General features: G+C 37.1%; 1 protein-coding gene across 1 annotated transcript in view; it reads left to right on the forward strand.

Moving 5' to 3' along the window:
• Positions 1-6,941: 6,941 nt before the first annotated feature.
• The window catches only part of LOC124282390 (sodium channel protein 1 brain-like), a 71,867-nt gene continuing 57,087 nt past the window's right edge, over positions 6,942-21,721 (forward strand). The window contains exons 1-2 of the mRNA XM_046718364.1: positions 6,942-7,207; positions 9,003-9,627. Coding sequence (XP_046574320.1) covers positions 9,160-9,627 — 468 coding nt within the window. The 5' untranslated portion in view covers positions 6,942-7,207; positions 9,003-9,159. The remainder of the gene's footprint in view (positions 7,208-9,002; positions 9,628-21,721) is intronic.

Consider the following 21,721-nt stretch of genomic DNA (forward strand, 5'->3'; position numbering starts at 1 on the left):
TGACCTTTAGAGTGTTCCTTTCTCCAACTCTCAGTCTCCGCGATAGAATTGGTCCCAGTAAAATACCTAAGAGTCGACAAAATGTGGATCGAGGGTTAGGTCTGTGACTTGGGCGATTGCATGTCATGTTGCCAAGATGACGCGAGTCGTTGCTCATGCTGTCACTCATGGGCTTACTTCGTTGTCCATTTACAAGTTGATGTGATATACCTTATATAAATGCTCACGGTGCGGAGCTTCAACTGCCTTATACGATCCATGTAGAATGTGGAGAACATGTTCTGTTAGTATCGTATATATGATACAGTACCAGCTGCACACATTGTGCCCGCGAGGGGAGTCGAACCCGGGTCTTCGGTGTGACATCAAATGAAATGATCATTAGTTGATTACCGAACAGCAGAAGAATGAGGATGAATTTGGTTTTTTCGAAGCAGTATTGTAAAAGAGGGGGGAAACTCTTTTCATCACAAATCAAAACTGTTTTGAAAATCCATAAATTGTCTTATCTAGATTCCTGAAGGTCAAGGAAAATGGAAAAAATGCTTGATTAAGACCGTTGCCACTTTGATGAAAACAAGGAGTAAGAGTACGTTGCTGACAGTCCAAGAAACGAATCTGTATCAGGGGCCCTTTCCAGCATAAGGGACTGCAAACTCAGGTGTCCTAGACGACAGGACCTGCCACTCGTGTCCCCATGTATATGTTGAAACAAACACCAGTGCATTATCAGTATATTCCTACAACCCTATATCAGTGAATTTAGGACACATTACAATCTATAAACTGCCTACGAAGCATGGCGTTTGCTAATTTAGCATTTCCAGTGGGAAATCATAAGCTAACCATACGATGATGTTGCCATAGCTTCTGTTATACGTATATGCATCGAACACAGGTATTCTTGTAGGAATAGGAGTATCGACTACCCGCGATGTGTGACTTGACAGAGCGACTGTGATTTGTGGTGTATATCTCTGACATCGTAACCATATGGGGGATTTTGGTCCCATGCTTGTAGCAAGAATGAGTTAGTGAGTGGGCTCTGATTACCGCCGCTTTCTACAGTATTCCTGTTATATCGCTGCGCGTCAGCTTAATGTTGGAGAAAAGCTCCAAGTGATGCAGGTATCAGACGTTTACCTTTGGTGTAACCCACCAGCTTAGGTTAACAAACCTAAAAGCATAATCAAGCGAACCGGGGTTCGAACCCACTATCCTGGGTTTTCCAGGAGGTTCAAGGACCCATCTTTGCACAGCGAATTGCAGCGTCCTTGACGATTGGGCCAGTCATGCAGCTGCTTATAGTAAAAGGTGACAACACGTGATCGCATTGTTACAGGTGTTCACCAAACTGTCCAGGATTCTGTTACTTTCATACAACTGTGATACAGCGTGATGATCTATGTGTAGACTACAGACTGCTTCGGAAGCTGAATAGCACGTACAGTTCCTATTACGTAACATATTGGTTTTGCGTGCACATGAATAACTAATCGAGGGTGAAAAGCATACTAGATAACCTGGTAATTATATCTTCATTGTTCTATGATATATACGCTAGGCCCTCGTGTTCGTTTAGGAGGGGCGGTGGGGTAGCCTAGTGGTTAAACCGTTAGCTCGTCACGCCGAAGACCCGGGTTCGAATCCCCACATGGGTACAATGTGTGAAGCCCAATTCTGGTGTCCCCCTCCGTGATGTTGCTGGAATATTGCTAAAAGCGGCGTAAAACCAAAACTCAGTCAGTCAGTCAGTCGTTTAGGAAGTGTCACTATCCTAATCGGCCAAAAGAATCAAAACAGTAACATAGCACATGGAGATTCTCTCGCTTTTTCTGGAGTCTCTCACAGAGTTGGCTACCTCATCGTGAAAGCGAATGTATGGTTATTGCGAATGGATCCTGGGTATTTATCGGAACAGAATTTATCCACTCAGAGACAATGGGCATCGAGGAGGAATCCATCCCCGGTCGTCCCTTTCCTTTACTTAACCTTACCGCCCTCGCATTACGTGGTACTTCAGAATAGGTCCCTAACACCAAATGATTATCATAAGAGTGGACTAGAATGGGAAATGAGTCCTGTTATGACATGTAACATATGTTATATTTGGGATTACCTTTTCTTAGTAAAGTACAGATTCTAGTACTTTTTGTTGGGTTGAGTCCCATCCAGGATTCGAACCCACACCCTCAGAGTCAGGCACTTAATTGCCAGCACACTTTATCAGCCGCCTAACCCGCTCAGACATCTTTCGTGTTATGACGGTTTTTATAAAAATAATGATATTATGTACCGTTTTACAGTTAAAAAGCCTGGTTCTATTGATAGGGACGGTGTAACTACAAATTATACAATTTCACTATTTTGATCCTACCTTCGAATTCCAGTGGAAGACTTGGATGATCGTGGCGACACGATGGTGTAAATCGTTGCTTATGCAACGGGTATCTTCATTCATAAACACATGCTTTTTATGTAGTTGGAATCGCATAATGGACTGTCCTTTTAGCAGAGATTTTTTAATGATAATATGGATGCGGCATTGTCTCATTCCTTTAACCCACTGCTTTTCCTGCTCCAGAATCAATTATATACAGGCCGCCATGAATGATCGTTGGAATATTTCTGACAGGGATTCACTCACATCTACGAACGTTCCTTTGACATTATAGTCTGAACTCACCTATATTGTAATGCCATGCGAGTCGAGTGACAAGGCTCGTGGTGTGTGGGCTTTGCTGTTCGTGTTGTCAACGTTACACTGTTGTAGATGAAGACGGTGACCTCGAGTGTTACACTATGATTATTATAACGTGACTCTGTTGATATCAACATCATCTATATACTCAGTGCACTCTAAACCTAAGTGTTCTAGTTCTGAACACTATGAAAACACCCTTCCTGTAACAGATTTAGAACGCAGTCGGAGTGTTCTGATTGAGACACTATGTGTTCTGCCGTCAGAACACAGAGTTCCACGTACAGAACGCTCGTGTTCTAGATTTTAGAACACTCTTTGTGTGGTCTGTATGTGTTCAAATCAGAACACCCTCGGACGCTGTAACAGATTTAGAACGCCCTTTGAGTGTTCTGAGCCTTATTTCAGAACACTAGTGTTCTCAAACTTCCACCAGCCTAACATGAACGAATAAAACAACAACAATATGAACTGCCACAGAGGCCCAGATAAGCTGCGTATCCGGGTAAAATACGCATAGAAAATTTCCAATTACGCATTAAAATATAATTGTTGCGTACCAATTACGCATTTAAAATGTTAGATACCCAAAATGTTTAAAACAAATACGTACGGAATATATTTATAAAAATCGCTTGCGTAATGAAAAAGACATCGATTGCTATCAAGCTGTACTGTTAGTATAGGGCAAGTGTTGTACTGTCAGTATAGGATGAGTGATTTTTTATGAAATCATTTCCATTATATTTAAGTTGGTTTTGATTAGGTATGACATGAGGCAGAACATACCTGCTTAGTAAACTTATTCAGTCACATATAATACTTAGGTGAGTAAAATGACTGAAATACGCACATATTTGAAAGCAGTGGGTAACGGAAAATGAAATACCCACTCAACATTCATAATACCCACTCCCAAAAAATACTGTGGGTACAGTACCCACATAAGCTAAATCTTATCTGGAGCTCTGGACTGAACTGATTAAAAACTGTATTTACACTTACGTGTTATTGTTATTATCGTTTTGTTAGACTGCGGACGGCTAAATGGAGTGTAGGAGAAGGAGCTAACTATAACTGCAACAACTCATTCGTGCAGGTCTTATAACATATCCAGTTAAAGTTGCACATCATTGAAGAAAAAGCTGAAAAAGAGCTCCTATATCTCAGGGTCGGGCAAGGATGAGATAACTTCCCCCATTTCTCTGAACCTACAAAACCACCGTGTATGCTATGGGATAGCTTAAAATGAAAATGTAGTACATCGCCATGCATCAGTGTCAATACCGCGACCATGATGCCACCCTCGACATTCACCTCGCATTACACGGTGTCGGCAGCGATGTAGAGACCGGCCAGAGCATCACATCTAACGAAAGCGACGATGTTTGGACCCTCTTAGGCATTTGTCTTCAGAGACCCGTCAATTTCATCAACGGTCACATCCTACAATAAATAATACAATTTTACACTAAATAATAAATTTGAAAGATATGATGTGGCAAACACGTAATTTCAAATTTCAACTGAACTCTAATTCACGACACACAATTTGAATGAAAATACTGTTTTATTTCACCCGCTTATCCAACGGTTTTAGTCAACACAAAACAGGTTCCATTTTGTAAGAATATGCAATTCACGTTTGTACATTGTGGAAGAATCTTTGTAACCACCTTCTTGATGATAAGTTTCCTTACATAACAGGATATAAAAGTATGTAATACATGAATTTGAATATATATACCACTTACCCTTTTAACTTCTAAAATTGACCTCTTTGCGGTCTTGTTGGATTTGCCACGCTGATGGAGTCTTGTTTTGTCTTCGATAAGCTAAATCACAGGCAGCATTTTCATTTTGACCTGTGGCGCCAAACGACTTTCGGTAGCGTTGGGGAAGAGACAACTGCGCATGTTTATCATGACGTCATTCTTTTAGAACATCAGCTGTTCTAATCAGAACACACGCCGTCCGAAAAGATATCAAATCAAACGTTACAGAACAGATACCGTCCTAACGTGTTCATTTTATCAAATGTAAAGGAACACTATGCGTTCTGATAGTCTACTTTAGAGGTTGCTTATTCAGTTATTTATGAATTGTAAACCATATATAACCAGATTCTACCAAGTTATTTAGAACATTTTGAGGAATCATTTTCCTCTGGCAAAATACCTGTATTTTTATTCTCCTTCTGGGCAGGAAAGGTTAAAGTTAAAATACAGAAAGTATTACCAATTTCTCTAAAATCTTTTTTTAAATGTCCGCTTGTATAATGTTCAACATTGTCTTAAAATATCTTAACAGGTTAATGATTATGTTAAAGGTATTTTAGTCATTTCATTTGTTGTAACCACATTCATTTACGAAATCCCAATCTTGTAATAACACATTGTGTTCTGAAATTAGAACACCTACCTCACAGACTTTATACACATGTGTTCGAAAACAGAACACGCCTGTTCTAAATATGGCCTATGTGTTCCAATTCAGCGCATGCACTGTTCTGCTTGAACACTTGTGGTTTAGAGTGTGTCTGTAAACCGTAAAAAATTAAAAAGGCTCCGTCATTCAAAGATAAGACATTTAGTACATTCCCGTTAAGGTTCAGTAAATCCCCGTTTCCTTGACAGACGACGACAATTATCGTTGACAGTGGTCTTTAAGTGCGTAAGTTCTCTTCGTCATTGATTTGTGCCGGTGAGTGATGATATATTGAAAGCCCTAATGAAACTGTTATCTCGTGTAAGACGTTGAAAAAACACATACCAGGTGAAAGTGATGACATCGACTGTCGCCGACGTTTTACACAGCATATACAGTTACTGTTGAATAGGTAGAAAAGAGCCGTTTCCGTTGTCAACAGTTAATATAGAACTGTACACCTAAATGATTGACCATTAACAGGAAGCTACACTAACGCACCGCGTGTCCTACACAACGGCAATTTATCAGTCAATGGTTCTATTCAGTCGGCTTTGTTTAAACGCCGAGTTGTCCGGGTATAAATCTGTCACATTCTAGACAGAACCATATCTTACAGTTTGGATAAATCGATGCTATGGTGCTTCAAAATTATGTTCACCATGCGTGTATTCATGTGGAACCAAGTTCGGTTTCTGACGTGATAGTCTCCAAAACAATGACGTCATTACTTCAAGGATCAGTATTCCTTCAAACTCTTTAATACAGAAGCTGTGTTTTTCATACTTAAATAGATACAAATCTTTTATCGCGATTTCGTGGTCTTGTTGCTTTTATATGAAATCTAGGAATACACTTGGGAGCGTCTGGGGATTGGCAAGTTTTGAGATTGGTATCTAGTAATGTATATCCGTATTGTTGTTTTATTGCCAGGACGTATGGCCTGTGTGAATGTGTCTCTGAATCTATATTAAAATCTGAGACAGACACGTACAAAATGTATTGGCGTTTGCAGTGTTGGAATACTTAAGGCAGGGTTCTGGCCTGCGACCCAAGTCGTCACCTCTCACCCCGGCGTCACAGTAACAATTGACAAACTGTAGACGTTGCCTTGCCACTGCAAAGCCCTATTCAATCTTCAATAATTGGGGCTTGTCAATAAAAGGATTTGGGTGTTCCGACCGACCGCCCAACACTAATACACCACTGCATTCTACAGGAGTGCGGCTAGATGCCTATATACAATAGGCGTTTGATTAAGTGGATTTCGGAAATATACTTACGACTAATTTGCTGCTTGTTACGCTCTAACGATCACTTACTAAGCAGAAGTCCCAGCTATTGTATGGTTGGAGAAAACTAGCTCAGTTTTAACAGATTACCAGTTCGATTAGCAGCAGTTAAGTTTGGAATGCTACAAACTTGGGCAGGTATGTTTCCGTATATTTTCTTCACATTTGGATTTCTGAAGTTAACTGAATGTATTATTCGCGAGGACGTTAGCGCTGTCTTGTACCGTTAAGCTTGTTCCACGGCCGACAAGGCTGTATAATTAAAGTTCACAGGACATCGACGCAGGGGATAAGTTACACATGTTAAGAGTAAGCAATCGCCGGTTACCATCAATAACACTCGGACTCGATCGATGTAACCTGGTATATACCTTCTCAAAACAAACACTGTGTGTGGGGACCGGCTTCAACCAAGCGTTTGCCCTTATCAATTAGTTATTACTAATGAGAACAAAAGAAAGTCATTGTGTTAATTGGACCTCGTCAAGCTAGACTAAATTCTCGCTGCGAAAACTCGCACTTGTCAAATTATTCTGTATGAACTGAGGTAAGAAACAGTTGACTTGTATCGGCGACATATGAACAGTATGTATGCCCGTGCTGACTATAGCTGGCCAATACCTGCTGATCAGTCACATGGTAAAGGAATCCTATACACCTGAGTGACGTCGTCGACTTGGATCAGTCGATGTCTGGCGAGTTGGCAGTATTGCCTCGGCGTGGCTGTCGTTATGTGATCTTTAAACTCGGATTAATAACTTGACATAGAGACTCGCCTAATGACAAGGTAGGTTTAGTTGATACACACCAGTGATCGTGGTGTGGTTAAGGACGTTCTTTTTGTCTTTTTTCCAATTGTTAGAATACACATTCTGGATACCTTTCCGTACATACAAAACTTTGCCGACTTGAACCCCAGTCTTTGGTAGTCTTTAGAACACCATGTTTGTGAGTATTATTGTGTAACGGCAGTCACGAGTGTGTCGCAAGGTGTTCGTTGTTGGGGACGAAATATGCAAAGCGTGAACATGGGTTACTTAGAGCTGTTTGCCTATTGAGAGGATATGCAGAGTTTGTGAAGACGCATTAATAGTGGAAGGACTTCTTCTGTAATTCTGCTGCCTTCCTCGGTAATAGTGACGGTAAGACTAGACACAATATTTTGTAGAGAAGTGAAGTATGTATGATTTACGTATATGCCATCTGATGGATTGTGTGTAACTGATGGTAATCACTTACCGTAGATGTATCATCCAGATTATAACCATATCATGTTTATGGATATGGACCACTAGGTTCTCAGTTCTTGGTATTTCAGTATTCACAAAGCATAAATGAATGTGTCAAATCTAAAGTAACTTGATTTAGTTATGGACTCTGGACTGGGCTTTTTCAAATAGATTTGGTTTTATGAAAATGTTGGGGGTATTTTGTTCTTGTGTTCCTTATGAAACATTGTAGGTTACAGATTTGGGAGAAATGAATATTTGTGGTTGAATTCTTAAACATCTTACATATGTATGTGTATTGATGAATTTCAGTCAGTCATACAAAGTAGTATGTTAGATGAATGGAATGACTATTTACTTGCCACTAAGGAGATAATGGAACATGCAAGTCTACTAGTTTTATACCTAGTTTTGACAGAAAAGAAAACCCATCATTGTATGGATGTACATGTAGTTGGTATTAACTAACCCACTATGCTTTGAGTCAATGCTAGTGGTAAATAAGATGAAGAAACAGATTTTAGCAGCTGCTTGCAATTAAAAATTAGGAACTGGAGTAATGTGCATTTGTAGTTTACTCTGTAGTTTATTGTTGGCAAACCAAAACAAACGGTAATTGAAACCCAAATGACAAGAATTTGACTTTGTTAAACCTCATTCTACTCCTCTGACAAATTTGGATGCTGACCAAAAAGAAGGTATATTTCATGTTTGATGGTGGCTAACACTGGAACAAAAAAGAAATGGTTATGGATCATGATGTTTTTTCATTTAATTTTGAAGTGTTATCCCCACTTTACTAGTGTCAGCCTAGTAATCTTTTGAAATCTTAGTCAAATCTCATTTATGTACATTGAAATGCATAGAAATAATATTTACCAGGGGTTGAACATTTTTTCAAAACTCCAGGGGACACAGGTCCAGTAAACTTTCAAAATCCACTTGGCCAAATATAAATTTCACTTGACCACAATTAACAATTTGGTAGCAATTGCATTTTTATTTCATCATCAAAATACGTACCATCAAAAAATATATTAAAAAAACATTTCAGTAGTTTGGCACTACTGTACCACAGTAAAGATTAATGTGGATATTTACTTGACAGACCAGAGAAATCCACTGGACCTGACCCCGCAATGGTATTTGTCAACCCCTGTATTTAAGTACAATGAAAAAACATACATTAAAATAATGTTATCCCAAAGTGTAAACAACCCAAAGACAACTGCAATGACCTGAAAATGATATTAAACTTGAAATGAGTGCATATTTAGTTTTAGTCGGTATGTAATAACATTAGTCAGCATTTAATGACACATTTTATTAATCACTGTGTATGTACAATTGCAGGAAACATGAGACAAAAAGAAGATGGCATACATGGAAATAAGTATTGATGGGACTCCACTGTAGTAGACTCTAAAAAAACGTAAAACCTTCACTTGCCGCGGACACAGTACAGTGACCAATCAGTTGAAGCAGTGCCTGATGTTTGCATGTATAAATCATGAAAGCTGAAGATGAAGACATCACAAACACAGCCACCACGATTCCCGAAGATGATAAAATCCCACCTGGGGAAGAGGTTTCCTCACCAGCAGAGGACATTCCTAGTAAAGTTCCTCCTGAAAACAAGGAGGAGATGGATAATGAACCCATCAAACCTGAGGAGGAGAAGCCAAAACCATTCAGCAAAATGTGCCACTTCAGGAAGTTTACAGAGAAAACATATGAGGAACTTGTGATACGAGAGAAGTCAGAGAAGTTGAAAGCACAAGAACGGCTCAAGAAAGGGCAAACAGCACGTCTTGTTGATGGTGACCTTAGGTTTGGCGATGATGATGAAGATGAGCAGCATGTGGAACCAGACCCTCTTCTCCATGAGGGAAATACACTCACAGAAAACTATGGAGTTTTTCCAACTCCTTACTGTGGTTGGCCTATTGAAGAGATTGACCAAGGGATTAAGGACAAGGTGGGTCACACAGCAGAATATTCAACTTTACCTTTACTGTCTTTTCTCACAGTCTCTCATTGTTATACAGTGTACTTCTGTTTCAACATGTCCTATGTGAACTATCAATATCTACTGCTGGAATATTTTGTGCTGGTATTTGATTATGTATTTATTTGTTGGATGCAGTAGCTAATATAAAAATGTGACGTAATTCTTAGTATCCATCATACCCCGATCATTGACATTCAACTCTATTTATGAACATGTGTATGTCATTAACTGTACTTAAATACCAGGTACATCAGCTGATGAAGGTGACTGCTTGTAAGCAGTATATCAGAAATAAGCAAGAGGCAGACAACTGTTCTCAGCTCCAAGGGTTCTCAGCTACAGTTATTGCAGCATTCTAAATGCTGTTCTGTTTGTTCATTGTGAATGTGAGGCATGTGTTGCTCGCAAGTCTCCTCCCAGATTTGCATCCACAAGCAGTGCAGGGATCTGCTCATCATGGATTATGATGATGTAAAAGGTTCTCTCAGTTTTATTCAAATTCTGGATTCACCCTTGATCCTTGATCTCTCAGAACCAGCATTTTTTGTTGGTTGAAAACATCTGCAGCCAGTTTCACTTTTTGCTTCATTGAAATACTGTTCACGACAGCACCCAGACCAACTCATTCACTCATTAAGAATGTTACAACATGGAAAGGCTTTTCCACATATTCTCAAACAGTAATAGTGAGTGGGGAGTATGGTTTTACGACGCTTTTAGCAATATTCCAGCAATATCACGGAGGGGAACACCAGATATGGGCTTCACACATTGTACCCACGTGGGGAATCGAACCCGGGTCTCCGGCGTGACGATTGAACGCTTTAACCACTAGGCTACCTCACCACCCCTCAAACAATAATAACACTTATGAGAATTCTGATGTTACTGATATTCTTACTGTGTCCTTTAAGATAGGTACCAATAGGTCAGATTCGTCATACACTGTAACACTGGATGAAGCTATTCGCAGATGCTCCTGTTACAGTAATAACCCTTAGGAAATGCTGTTGACACTAATGTACTCGCTGTGTCCATCAATAGGTCAGTCATCCCACACAGAATATTGTACAAGCATCTGTTTACTACACAGTTCTCATATTAATCAGATAATTATATCAGTCAGAGATTGCCTTATGATATCTTGCTCTAAATGGTGTTGGTTGTAAAAATACACACGCTCTGCAAAGTTCATTGCATCACCATGTAAACATAATATTGTTGTTATTGAATATTATGGACATATGGTGCCCCAATGCAACTGCACTAGTTTTGTATTATTCTTATGGGTTGATTGTAATTTTTATGGAAAGTTTTAGTTGCAATCTTAGTCTAGAGTCAGACTTGTTTGAATCAGGCAACTTAGTTACAAAATAACCAACATATTTTGATCTTAGAAAAAGATGCATTTGTGAAAAAAGGTGAGAATAGTTCACCTGGCATAACAGTGTGCTGCATAATTCTGAATTCTAACTTGACACCTCTTCTGTTTGTTTCATGTCTATGTTGCTATTGACATGTGGTGTAATATGATGAATAATTCTCCTCATTATTGTTTTCCTTGGTTCATGTTTCTCTATTCAGCTTTGATTCTATAAAACTGTATGTAAATTTATGCTGGTCTGCTATGACAACCAGTTAATTTGCATTATCTGCAATTATCTTTCGGTTATATTTCTTATGTTACTGTATTACACTTTCATTGATTTCTTGCCTTGATGTTGATTTCCGCCTCAATTCATGAATTATTAAGCGATGAGATGCTGTCACTTAGCATCCTTTACTTGATGGTTTAGCCTGTAGGAGAATCTCAGTGATGTAGTGATAGGCATCAGCATTCAGAGACAAGATAACTATTGTAGCAACAGAAATTAATCAGTAACAATAGGCCGTCTAATGCCTTCAAGAAGGAAAATAGGCCCTGTATTGCCTACAAGAAGGAAAATCATATATTTGAATAGTGTGAAGTATCCTGTTCATATATCAGTTCAGTGGTGTATAAAGATGTATCACATATTTACTTTTTTTTCTTGAAAAGCAAACTGTTAAGCAAATGATTGTCCAGATTGCAGTATTCATGATACTTTCCACAATATTTGGTAAGGGTATGCACTATTTGTGTGTAAAAGTGAATAAATTGCCTCTATTCCAAATTTAGTGTTAGAGCTATACAATAATTGAGATAACAGTTAACACTATGCTCTGTCAAGTAATGCTGAAAAGAACCTACAAGTTCAATACAGCTACAATACAGATATTTTATTAAAGCCTCATCTCACTACGGAAACAACATATAACATATAAACAACAGAGATAAGATGTAATTAGTCATTATTTTTTAAATTATGAGAATATCTTGTGTAACAGCCAAATACTTGTTATTATAGACAAGATATTATTCTGTCTCACAGTCCAAGAAACACATATTTTCCCCTTCCGTCCAGCAAGAGACCCAAATGAATCAAGTCTATGTTTTCCACAGGTTCTGAATCTCTCATCTCACTGGGGCGCCTTTTTCATTTTAATGTATCATGATGTTGATCACTGGATTGTCTGGTCCAGACTTGATTATTTACAGACCGCCGCCATATACCTGGAATATTGCTTTGTGTGGCGTAAAACTAAACTCACTCACTCACTAATTTTAATGTAGTAATTTGTTTCTATCAAAGCTATACATTTTCACAGACTGAGTTTTTGTTAGCCAAATATGTATATAAAAATATAAAACCATGGAATTTCAAGCTAAATTAGTAACCATGTCTTATATTTCATGTGGTGGACATTTCAGCAGAATGCTGGGTTTAACTTAAACCCATGTAAGGCAGTTAAAGCAGACTATATCCTCCAGTGAGATGTTTCCAGTATGTATTCAAAGAGTTTAGCAATGTTTAACCAGAGACCATGGGTATATGGTAGTATAATTCATCATCAACCTCGGTTCATGATGACGTACCCTTTAACATTCACCCTTCCAGTAAACTGAGTCTTTGAAGTGTTACCTTTTTCTTCTTTTTTTGTCAGTCTTAATAATCAAGAAGCAAAAACCTAGCCAATTGGTCTGGCACATCTTACTCTATCAGACACTGACTCAAATTACTGGCTATTTGTCTACAACTAATATCACAGAGTGTTTGTGAAAATCGAAGAAGTTACAGTTGTGTATGTACTTGTTTGACCAAGCTGAGCTCCACAGAATCGTTCACTATTTATCCAAACTTACACCACATGTATTTACAAATGATGGAGATACTTTTGATCTTCCTAAACACAAGGTGGCCATGTTACTCATCAGCTTTTTAACGCAGTGGTAATAAGCAATATTCCTCGTTACAGGTTACAGCCTTTATGTTTTGTCTCACATCCTCAGCATTGCAGCTGGTTTTGATCTTGTATGAAGTGATATCACATAATAATGATATTCACCAAGTGCATACTCATCCTGAAGTGGAACACTTTTATGGATGGACAACTTCTTTGTTGCAGTAGTTGCGACGTTTCGGTGTTAGGATGACTGCTTGATAACGGTGTTAGGATCTACACCGAAACGTCGCAACTACTGCAACAAAGAAGTTGTCCATCCATAAAAAGTGTTCCTTTTCATCATACCAGCTTCTATATGCCACTTAAGGAAGTGATACTCATCCGGCCTGGTGATGTTATTATTTCCCTAGAAATTAAGCAGGTATACACAAAATTTCATGGATTAAGTGCAGGCACATTTAAGCCAAATATTGAAACTGAACTTTCCATCACAAAAATTGGTCCTAAGGCAGAGTGAGTAAGTGAGTGAATATTGCTGACCACTGCATCAGCAATTTTTGCAGCTGTTCGTGATTTTCTGATTTATGTAATGAATTTTTACTGATGTTTTATTTGTGTGAGGGAAAGAATTCAGTGATAATATATTAAGACAAGAAATATTAAGAAGGAAGGAAAGATGGGATCCACCAGTGGCCTATGGTTAACCCACAACTGCTTTGCATTCATACTGCATGTGTCAACCATCATTTGTAAACTGCCAGAAGTAGAACTATCCTGTAGTCACTAGCTAAATCACATTGCTAGCCTGTGTTGAGACGCACTGATGCTTGCAATGTGTGCTCATAAAATTTCAGTTCCTGTCATGTATTCAGTCAACAGAAAAATCATTGGGGGCATTTGTATGGGATATTGTGCATGTACCAATGAGTGGTGTTCTCTCCAGTAATCATCTCGAGTGTCAATAGAAATATTTCAGTTTCTCTTTGATTGAAATATACTTCAAATTCCTATGACGAGTGCTCAAAGATTGAACAATGTACTGTTGATAATTGTCAGAATTATTTGCCAATACAGAACTATGGTGACTGACAACTTAGAATATCGACTATTTTTATGAACAATAAGGTGATTGTTCACACAAATGGAATCCCCAGTCAGTGGTCTCTAAGGACAAAAGGTATATATGATTTCCAATCCACTGGGAACTGAGAATGATAGGTTTTTCAGGAAAAAAAGACATCAGGTGATGAATATTGATTTTCATCATGATTCGTGTTTTCAGAAGTGGTCAAAGCACTCTTATATCAGTTGTGCATCTGTAGCTAATCCACTTACTAAAGTTGACACACCATAAGCATCACCTCATTTTCAATAAATTAGTTCAATTAATTGAAGTAGTCAAACAAATTGGTTATTTGTTGCTACTTTTTAAAATGTGTTTGATTTTAGTTAACTTTTTTAAGTCATGTCATCCGTTCCAATATTGATATTGTAATTATACTCATGGGATATGCTTGTATCATCAAGCAGTGAGTGGTTTTAACTAATGCATGGATCTGGAATTGTTTTTGAGACATTCAGTATTTGCCCACATGTTTTCATTCACATAAGGTATTGATATCTCTTTTTAGTTATTTCCAATATTTTTCTCCCATGGGTCTTGTCTATTAGGTGCTTCTAAACCAACGAGCAGACCTGTTAAAATGTGTATACTTAGAATTCTGTTCAAGGGGACTTTTAACATGCATCTGTGCTCAGGTGTATCACATATCTCAGATAGTCACAACCACAGACATACCGGTATGTTATAATAAGCAGCAAGAAGTGCAATTCTGCGTCGTCAGCTTCAATAGTGTTTATGTATATCATACCAGTGTTGGACTTGTAAACATACATCTGTGAAGAATATACACATATATGCAAACTGAAAAGATGATTACTTACAGTTGTGAAAGTAAATTTCTAATATTCTTTATGAAAACAACTCAAAATTATATTTTTGTTCTGATGATTGACTTTGTCTTTTTCAGTATTTAACACATATAGGCTGTGTGTATTTGGGGATGTTAATATTGCATTCGTTCGATCATAAATGAAATTAAATATGTAGTTATACATATAAGAGGATGTTAGTTTTACACACAATAGAGATGAAGATGTATTTGCTGACAGAATTTTAATAATTAGTAATTACCAGTGGATCATAGCCTGAATGTGTTCCTAGGGGTTGCTGTGATAGGATTGAGAATGGAATGGCATCTCACTCTGTTGATTAATCTGTTACCCCTAGGGTTTACTACAGATGCTACTTTGTGCAATAATTTGATAGAATTATGCATAAGTTAGGTTGCATGCCGAATCATAAAACTGGCCCAGTGAAATGCTCACTAGCCTACTTATTGCCCAGAAGGGATTAGTTAATGTTGAAGGTTTCCTACCTGTACTAGTTTCAATTTGGCAACATTTGTTTTGTCATTGCTATGGCAGAATTACATGAAATGAACCAGCGGTATTAAAGAAAAAGCTAGTCTGAGACAAGGTAAATTCCGGAAGGACTTATGGCATTTCTTTGTGGACAGATATGGCAAGTCTAGAAGATTTTTGGACTAGGGAAAATAATTTCAAACTCTGATGAGTCTGAAACATGTACTAGTCACTACTAGTGGAAACTAGAATTTGTTCAAGTCTTTAATAAATGAATCCATCACCACCAGTTGATCAAAATACATTGTAGTAACATTGATCCCAAACAAAAAATATATATATTATTGACCTTTCAGAACTATTCTACATCAAGAAACAGTAACATGAGTTGGATTCAGTAGGTCCAGGTTTCAATATCACAGTTCCTATCTTTCCTGGACATGTTAAACATGTTTTATTGTCTTTTGTTTGTACTTGATTTTGGTAAATTGAGTTTGATTGCTTTGTCATGTGAATAGTGATTCTCCCAAACCAATCTAAGATTATTTTGATTAATCGTCACACCATTAGTCTGTAGACAACATTGATTAGAGTCTGCTTGTCATTGGACAAGCAGACAGGCAGGGACCCTGCCAACTAGTGATTCAGTGGGGTGTAAGATCGACCAGGGATGCCAGTCCTCACCTCCTCATCTCACACCTAACTTCAAAGGATGAGAGAACTTTTTTTTATTGACATGTAATAGGACAAGGATATACTGCACTGATTGTCATGGCCATTTTGACGGAATTCATTAGTGCTAGTCAATATTTTGCCTGATTAGTGAGGAAGGACAAGATTGCTGACTTCATCACATTGTGTGCTGGATGATGGTGGGCTCAATATAGAAAGTAAATACAAATACAAAGCTTTTTCATGTAGAGATGAAAGCAATGTCACGTACAATCCAGTGCACCAATTATCACATTCTGATTTTGGTATTCATTTCATTAACTAAGCTCTTGAAGAATCACCTGACAACGAATTACACTGTTCCCTGTACTAAGGTCAGAAGTAAACACAGTCATCATTAGAGATAATAGATGTTTACTGCACAGAGAATGCATGACAACATGGTACATGTAGATGTAATAAAGCATTTGTTGCACAATATAAAACATTAACACCTGAGAACAAATTGTCTTAATTATTTGCCAAAGCAGACTCCACTGGGTGGTAAAGACACAATAGTTGTGAAAATTGTATGAATGGAACACAAAAAGTCAGTGATGACACCAGGTGTTTGCAAGGTAAGCATGTCCAGCCCTACCAGTTGTACACAGTGCTACCCACCACTCACGATTTGCATGGAGAAAAGTATTTGTTGCCTAACGCTGCCCAGCAACACTACTACCATACAAAGGCTGCCAGCAAAGGATTGAGTCTTGGCTAGATAGTAACAAAAGTGTGTTCAATGATTTTGTTGAAACTAAAAGCTATATGTTAATTTGGCATTTCTTCTGCTTACAAGTAAAGAGACACTTTAGATATATGTTAATTTTGCAACAGAGCTTGTGACAGTTTTAATGTCTTGGTCCAAACCTATTTTAAATAAAATGTTTGTTGCACAAAGAGTGCATGCAGACATGTTTAACACAAATGAAAGCAGAGCTTTAAATACTATTTGGTGTTGCCTGCTTTCCTATGCTTTTGTTCAAATCTAAGCAACAAAAAACATCCCTCAAAATAGTATGATTCTGATTATATCATAAGGATGCGTTCATGAATCATTATCAAATAGCAATCATACCAACATATGCCAGTATTCTCTTTCGGTGCCTAAAGAGTTTTAAAATTCCTTCTTAACTGGGCATACTGAGTCACTGAAATTCAGAAATTTCTGAAAGTGTGAAAAAATGCAGTATGCATTTTTCTAATATTCATCTAATTTAATAAGGTCATCACGATACAGAGATCTGTTAACTGTAAGACCTCCATACTCTCTGATGAGGCTTACCGTACACATTTGACTGCAGCCTTTAATATTTATTGATGCTGCTCTAACTGTAGCCTTCTGTTCTAAGGTATAAATGCTTCATGTTGCCATTGCTAAACCTCATTAATGTACAACTAGACCCTCCATCGGTTCAAAGAGGTTGATATTTTTCATCACACAAAGATGAAAATGTCATCAGTTAACATTTCATAAAGGATTCAGTGCGGCTGACAAACTCAGAATGCGATTTGTGTTGAGGTTGTCATGAATTCAGAGAAAGATGATGAGGATGATGGATGCTTGTTGATGCAGTATTGGTTTTTAAAATAATACGTTCTCAGTGCCCATACATATAAATGAAGATGTTATATTTAGAAACATTGTTTGCTTTGCCACAGGTAACTTCAATGACTGTTCAGATAAATTAGAAACTGATGCTATATGGATTTGAAAAACAAGAGTGCATCTGTTTCGATGAATTCATGTATAATTCATATGAAGAGATGAAGTTATCTCAGTTTGTTTATATTCTCAATCCACATTTATTGAAATGAATTTTGCCATGGCACTGTAAGGGGCTAGTACTTCAAGAACATGTAATGTGCATGTAAGGCATATCTATGAATTCAAATGACTTTTCATGAGAAAAAGATGGCAGCAGTTAATAATTGTTTGGTGTTATATCATTTCGTCTATATGAACTTCAAAAACATCAAATGTATTCTCATTAATTCAGATATACTTTTATTCTTATTTTCAGAAGTTAATATCACCTGATTGACAGTAGTTTATATGACTAAATCACATGTGATGCTGAAGATTGATTTGGTTAAGCAATATTTTGTAATACCCAAGGTGAACCCTGTGTCTATTGTGGGTCACAGGTATTAGCGTGTTCAGGGTCACACCTCGTGAATTAGTTAGGCTATGAAGAAATATAATCAGATGTTTTGTTGCACTCTAAGATAATGTGTGATTAGAACTGACCCATGTAAACTAAACAATACAGTGGTCGTTCATTCGGGAGCTAACTATTTATAGCTAACAATAACAGTCATATGATCGGCACTGAACAAGTAATCAAGACAAACACATCTTTGGGTAGTATATGACTTCCTAATGTTGTGAGTTAATGTCAAAATATGATTGATGTTTATCTCCTATGTCTATGAGATGTCTAATTATATATCATAAGCAGTATATCATGCTGTATCATACTACTTCTGTTATGTTAACTCATTAAGTTTAGACAATGAAGGACAGATAGTATTTCAGGACATTGACATCACCAGCAGAGTTTTAGATCTACCCTGAAATATAAGCTGCAATTGCGTAAAGTACTATCTGATAAATCTTACCTTATTTGTGTAGATGCTTGAGGTGACTACCAAACGTTTTAGTAGGAATAGGAATACAAACTAGCTTTGCATTTAGTTTGTGAATTTGGGTACTTGAAATGCCACATTTTGTGAAGACCCTCTTGCTTTTCATTGTATGTTCAGGGAATCATAAATCCCTGTGAGGACACCATTTAAGTTAGCATGCAGCATATGTCAGTAAAATTAAATATTTACCAATTCGGGCTGTTATCATTATAAGTAATTTTATGACTTTGTAGAGGTGGATTGTACTAAATGTTAACAGATAACCAATATGTAAGTGTGAGTGGGTGAATATTACTAAACAGTGCATCTGTTTTGCAGCTGTTCACAACAACCAATATGAAGGAAGACACTTTGAGGCTCAGTTTAAGGTTAATGGTTTGAATCCAATGTTACAATTCAATGTTGTTTAACCTTTAACTTTTTAACAATCCCAGGTTTGAACAAGATAAAAAATTATGAACTTGCCTTCTAATTGCACATAGTTTTGAATACGCAATAAATCCCTGATATTTCAAAATATATATTTGTGGGTATGGAATGTGATTCCATAGCGACACTAGTGTCAAGTTTTATTTTTGGTATCATTTATCATTTCACAATCTCACTATAAAAAAAGGTACCATATTCAAAACACTATGAATAGAAACACAGTGACTCTTGGAGCCATCTAAATTTTAAAAGGTTTGTATAAGGGAACTTATATAAATTTTGTTTTCTCATCAACTGATGTCAACATGTAAACCATCTGAACTAATGCATAAACCTAAAAATATATACACACAATTAATATATAAAATTGAATTATAGAATGAAAATAATAAAGATGTAAACTAATTATAGAAATATTCAGTGAAGGTAGTAGGACATGCTCCATCAGATATGTCAAATATTTGGAGTCCTGACAGAAGATACTCTGGAAAGGAAATATGATAGCACCACCATCTAACAAAGAAAGCAATCTATGCGTAAATATGGTGAAAACAGACACCTAACAACTTGGCTTTCAGCCTGAATGTTGTCCATTTTGATCAAGTGCCTCCTGTAAGTGAAATACTGACACTGTTTAGTAAATGGATTGGGTGGTCAGGCTCTGAGTGACTCAGTTGATTGCATGTCATCTTAACCCAAACCATTGTGGATCGTTGCTCACAATACAGATCAGTGGGCTCTGTGTTAGAGATTCAATCACTATAGGTCATGGTTATCGCTGAGTGGGGCAACAAACAAACGTACTTGAAAGATTTCAACTGCATGACTTGTAATTATTTTTCTAAAACCCATATTGTCTACAGAGTAATCATTCAAGAGTTTTCACACTTTGATACCAGACTGCAAAATGACATTAGAAACCCATCATATAGCCATCTCAAGTGCACAAACAGGTATTTCAGTCTATACACCATGGGCAAACAGGCTCACATCTAGAATATCAAGCTATCAATTATCCCAATATTTAGCTGTAACTCAAGAATGTTTAGGTTTTTGTTAAATTATCTGCAGCACGTTAGATTCTTGAGATGTTCAATAAATAATGCTTTATCTTTAGACATGGTTCTCTCATTGAGCTGGGTATCAGCTAGGGAAGTTAGATCAATCCTGTAGCTACTAGACAGGTAGAAGATAATGGAGACTTATTGATTGTTTCCCGACATGCTACCCAGCCTGTTGCCTTTAGTTCCAGCCAACACTATCCTAGGCACAATGTCCCAATACCTTGCCTTTCAAGCTCATTTTACCTGTAAAGGGTATATATTTGTTCTGTGTTTTTACATTGTTAAGAAGTTATCCAATATCTTCATTAGTTGGCTGAGTGAAAGAGAAAACAGCTGATTTATGCATGGTCGATCCGTTGCTGTTTATTATCTACAAATAGGTGTCAAAGTAACTTCACAACATAAATTGAATTTGGTAAAAAAGATCTGGGTTATTTAGTTCATGCAGTCAACACAACTATGTTTTTCCTTGATAATGCTTACTTTAAAAGAAATAATAGTTGACACATAGATCACTGAGGTAGATTACTGTACTCAGTCATTAAATGTGTCTTTTGCCCTTGAGATGCCTACACAATATGATCCTTGTCTCTAGATCTCCCTGATTAAAACATCATTCTTCCGAATTGGAATCCACTGCTGATGGAACTACAATTATTGGCTGAATTCATCATTGTTGAGTGATATGTACAGTAACATAATATCTCTATGTGTTTCGTGTTTGACCTATGCAAGTTCATCTTGTATTTTAAGCCTGTCCACTTTGTGACCTGCTGATCTTAATGTGAGATGGTTCAGGGAACAAAATGTATACAATCTTATGTCAGATCAGAAAAAAACTTATTGAACCAGTAATTACTCCTGTTCCTTCATAAATGATAGTATTTAACTTTTTATCAGTCCTTTGTAAATGTATAACTGTTGGTATGTTTCATTGTGTGTTTTTAATGTAAATTGTGATCAATCAGTAGAACACGACAATTGTTCCCTTTTTTCGCAAATATATTCATCAATCCATGCATATAATTTTCACCATTATTTTTGCCTTCAAACCCAGTAAAATCTGTTTCATGGATAATTGCGACTGATTATCCTGGCATGATGTTTCATATTTCAATAAGCAGTATAAAATACCATGCTGTTATATTTTTGTATATTTTCTCTAAGTGAACATGCCAAATGACGGTAAACAATATGAAAAGAATGTCAGGGTTGATTTTAAGCTTATTTCCTTAGTAAAGTTCTCTTGAAATCAGAGTTCAAACCAAGATATGGAAAAGAAAATGTCTCAATAATGTCACTAATATAACAATGTTCTCAATAATGTCACTAATATAACAATGTAGCTATTTTGATTTGTACTTCAAGTTGTAAACACGTATAGCATAGTGGGGCATAGAATGTAGATGCAGTTAAGCTGCATTAGTTTAATAATGGGACTGTATAAAGAAGGAAAAAAGGGTTAAGCTGTATGAACATTCCTGTACATTTATATTCCAGTTCATCTGTTAGATCTGTGT

This window comes from Haliotis rubra, unplaced genomic scaffold (assembly GCF_003918875.1).
Source record: "Haliotis rubra isolate DU_JTF1 unplaced genomic scaffold, ASM391887v1 Scf3, whole genome shotgun sequence".
In the NCBI taxonomy this organism is placed as follows: Eukaryota; Metazoa; Mollusca; class Gastropoda; order Lepetellida; family Haliotidae; genus Haliotis; species Haliotis rubra.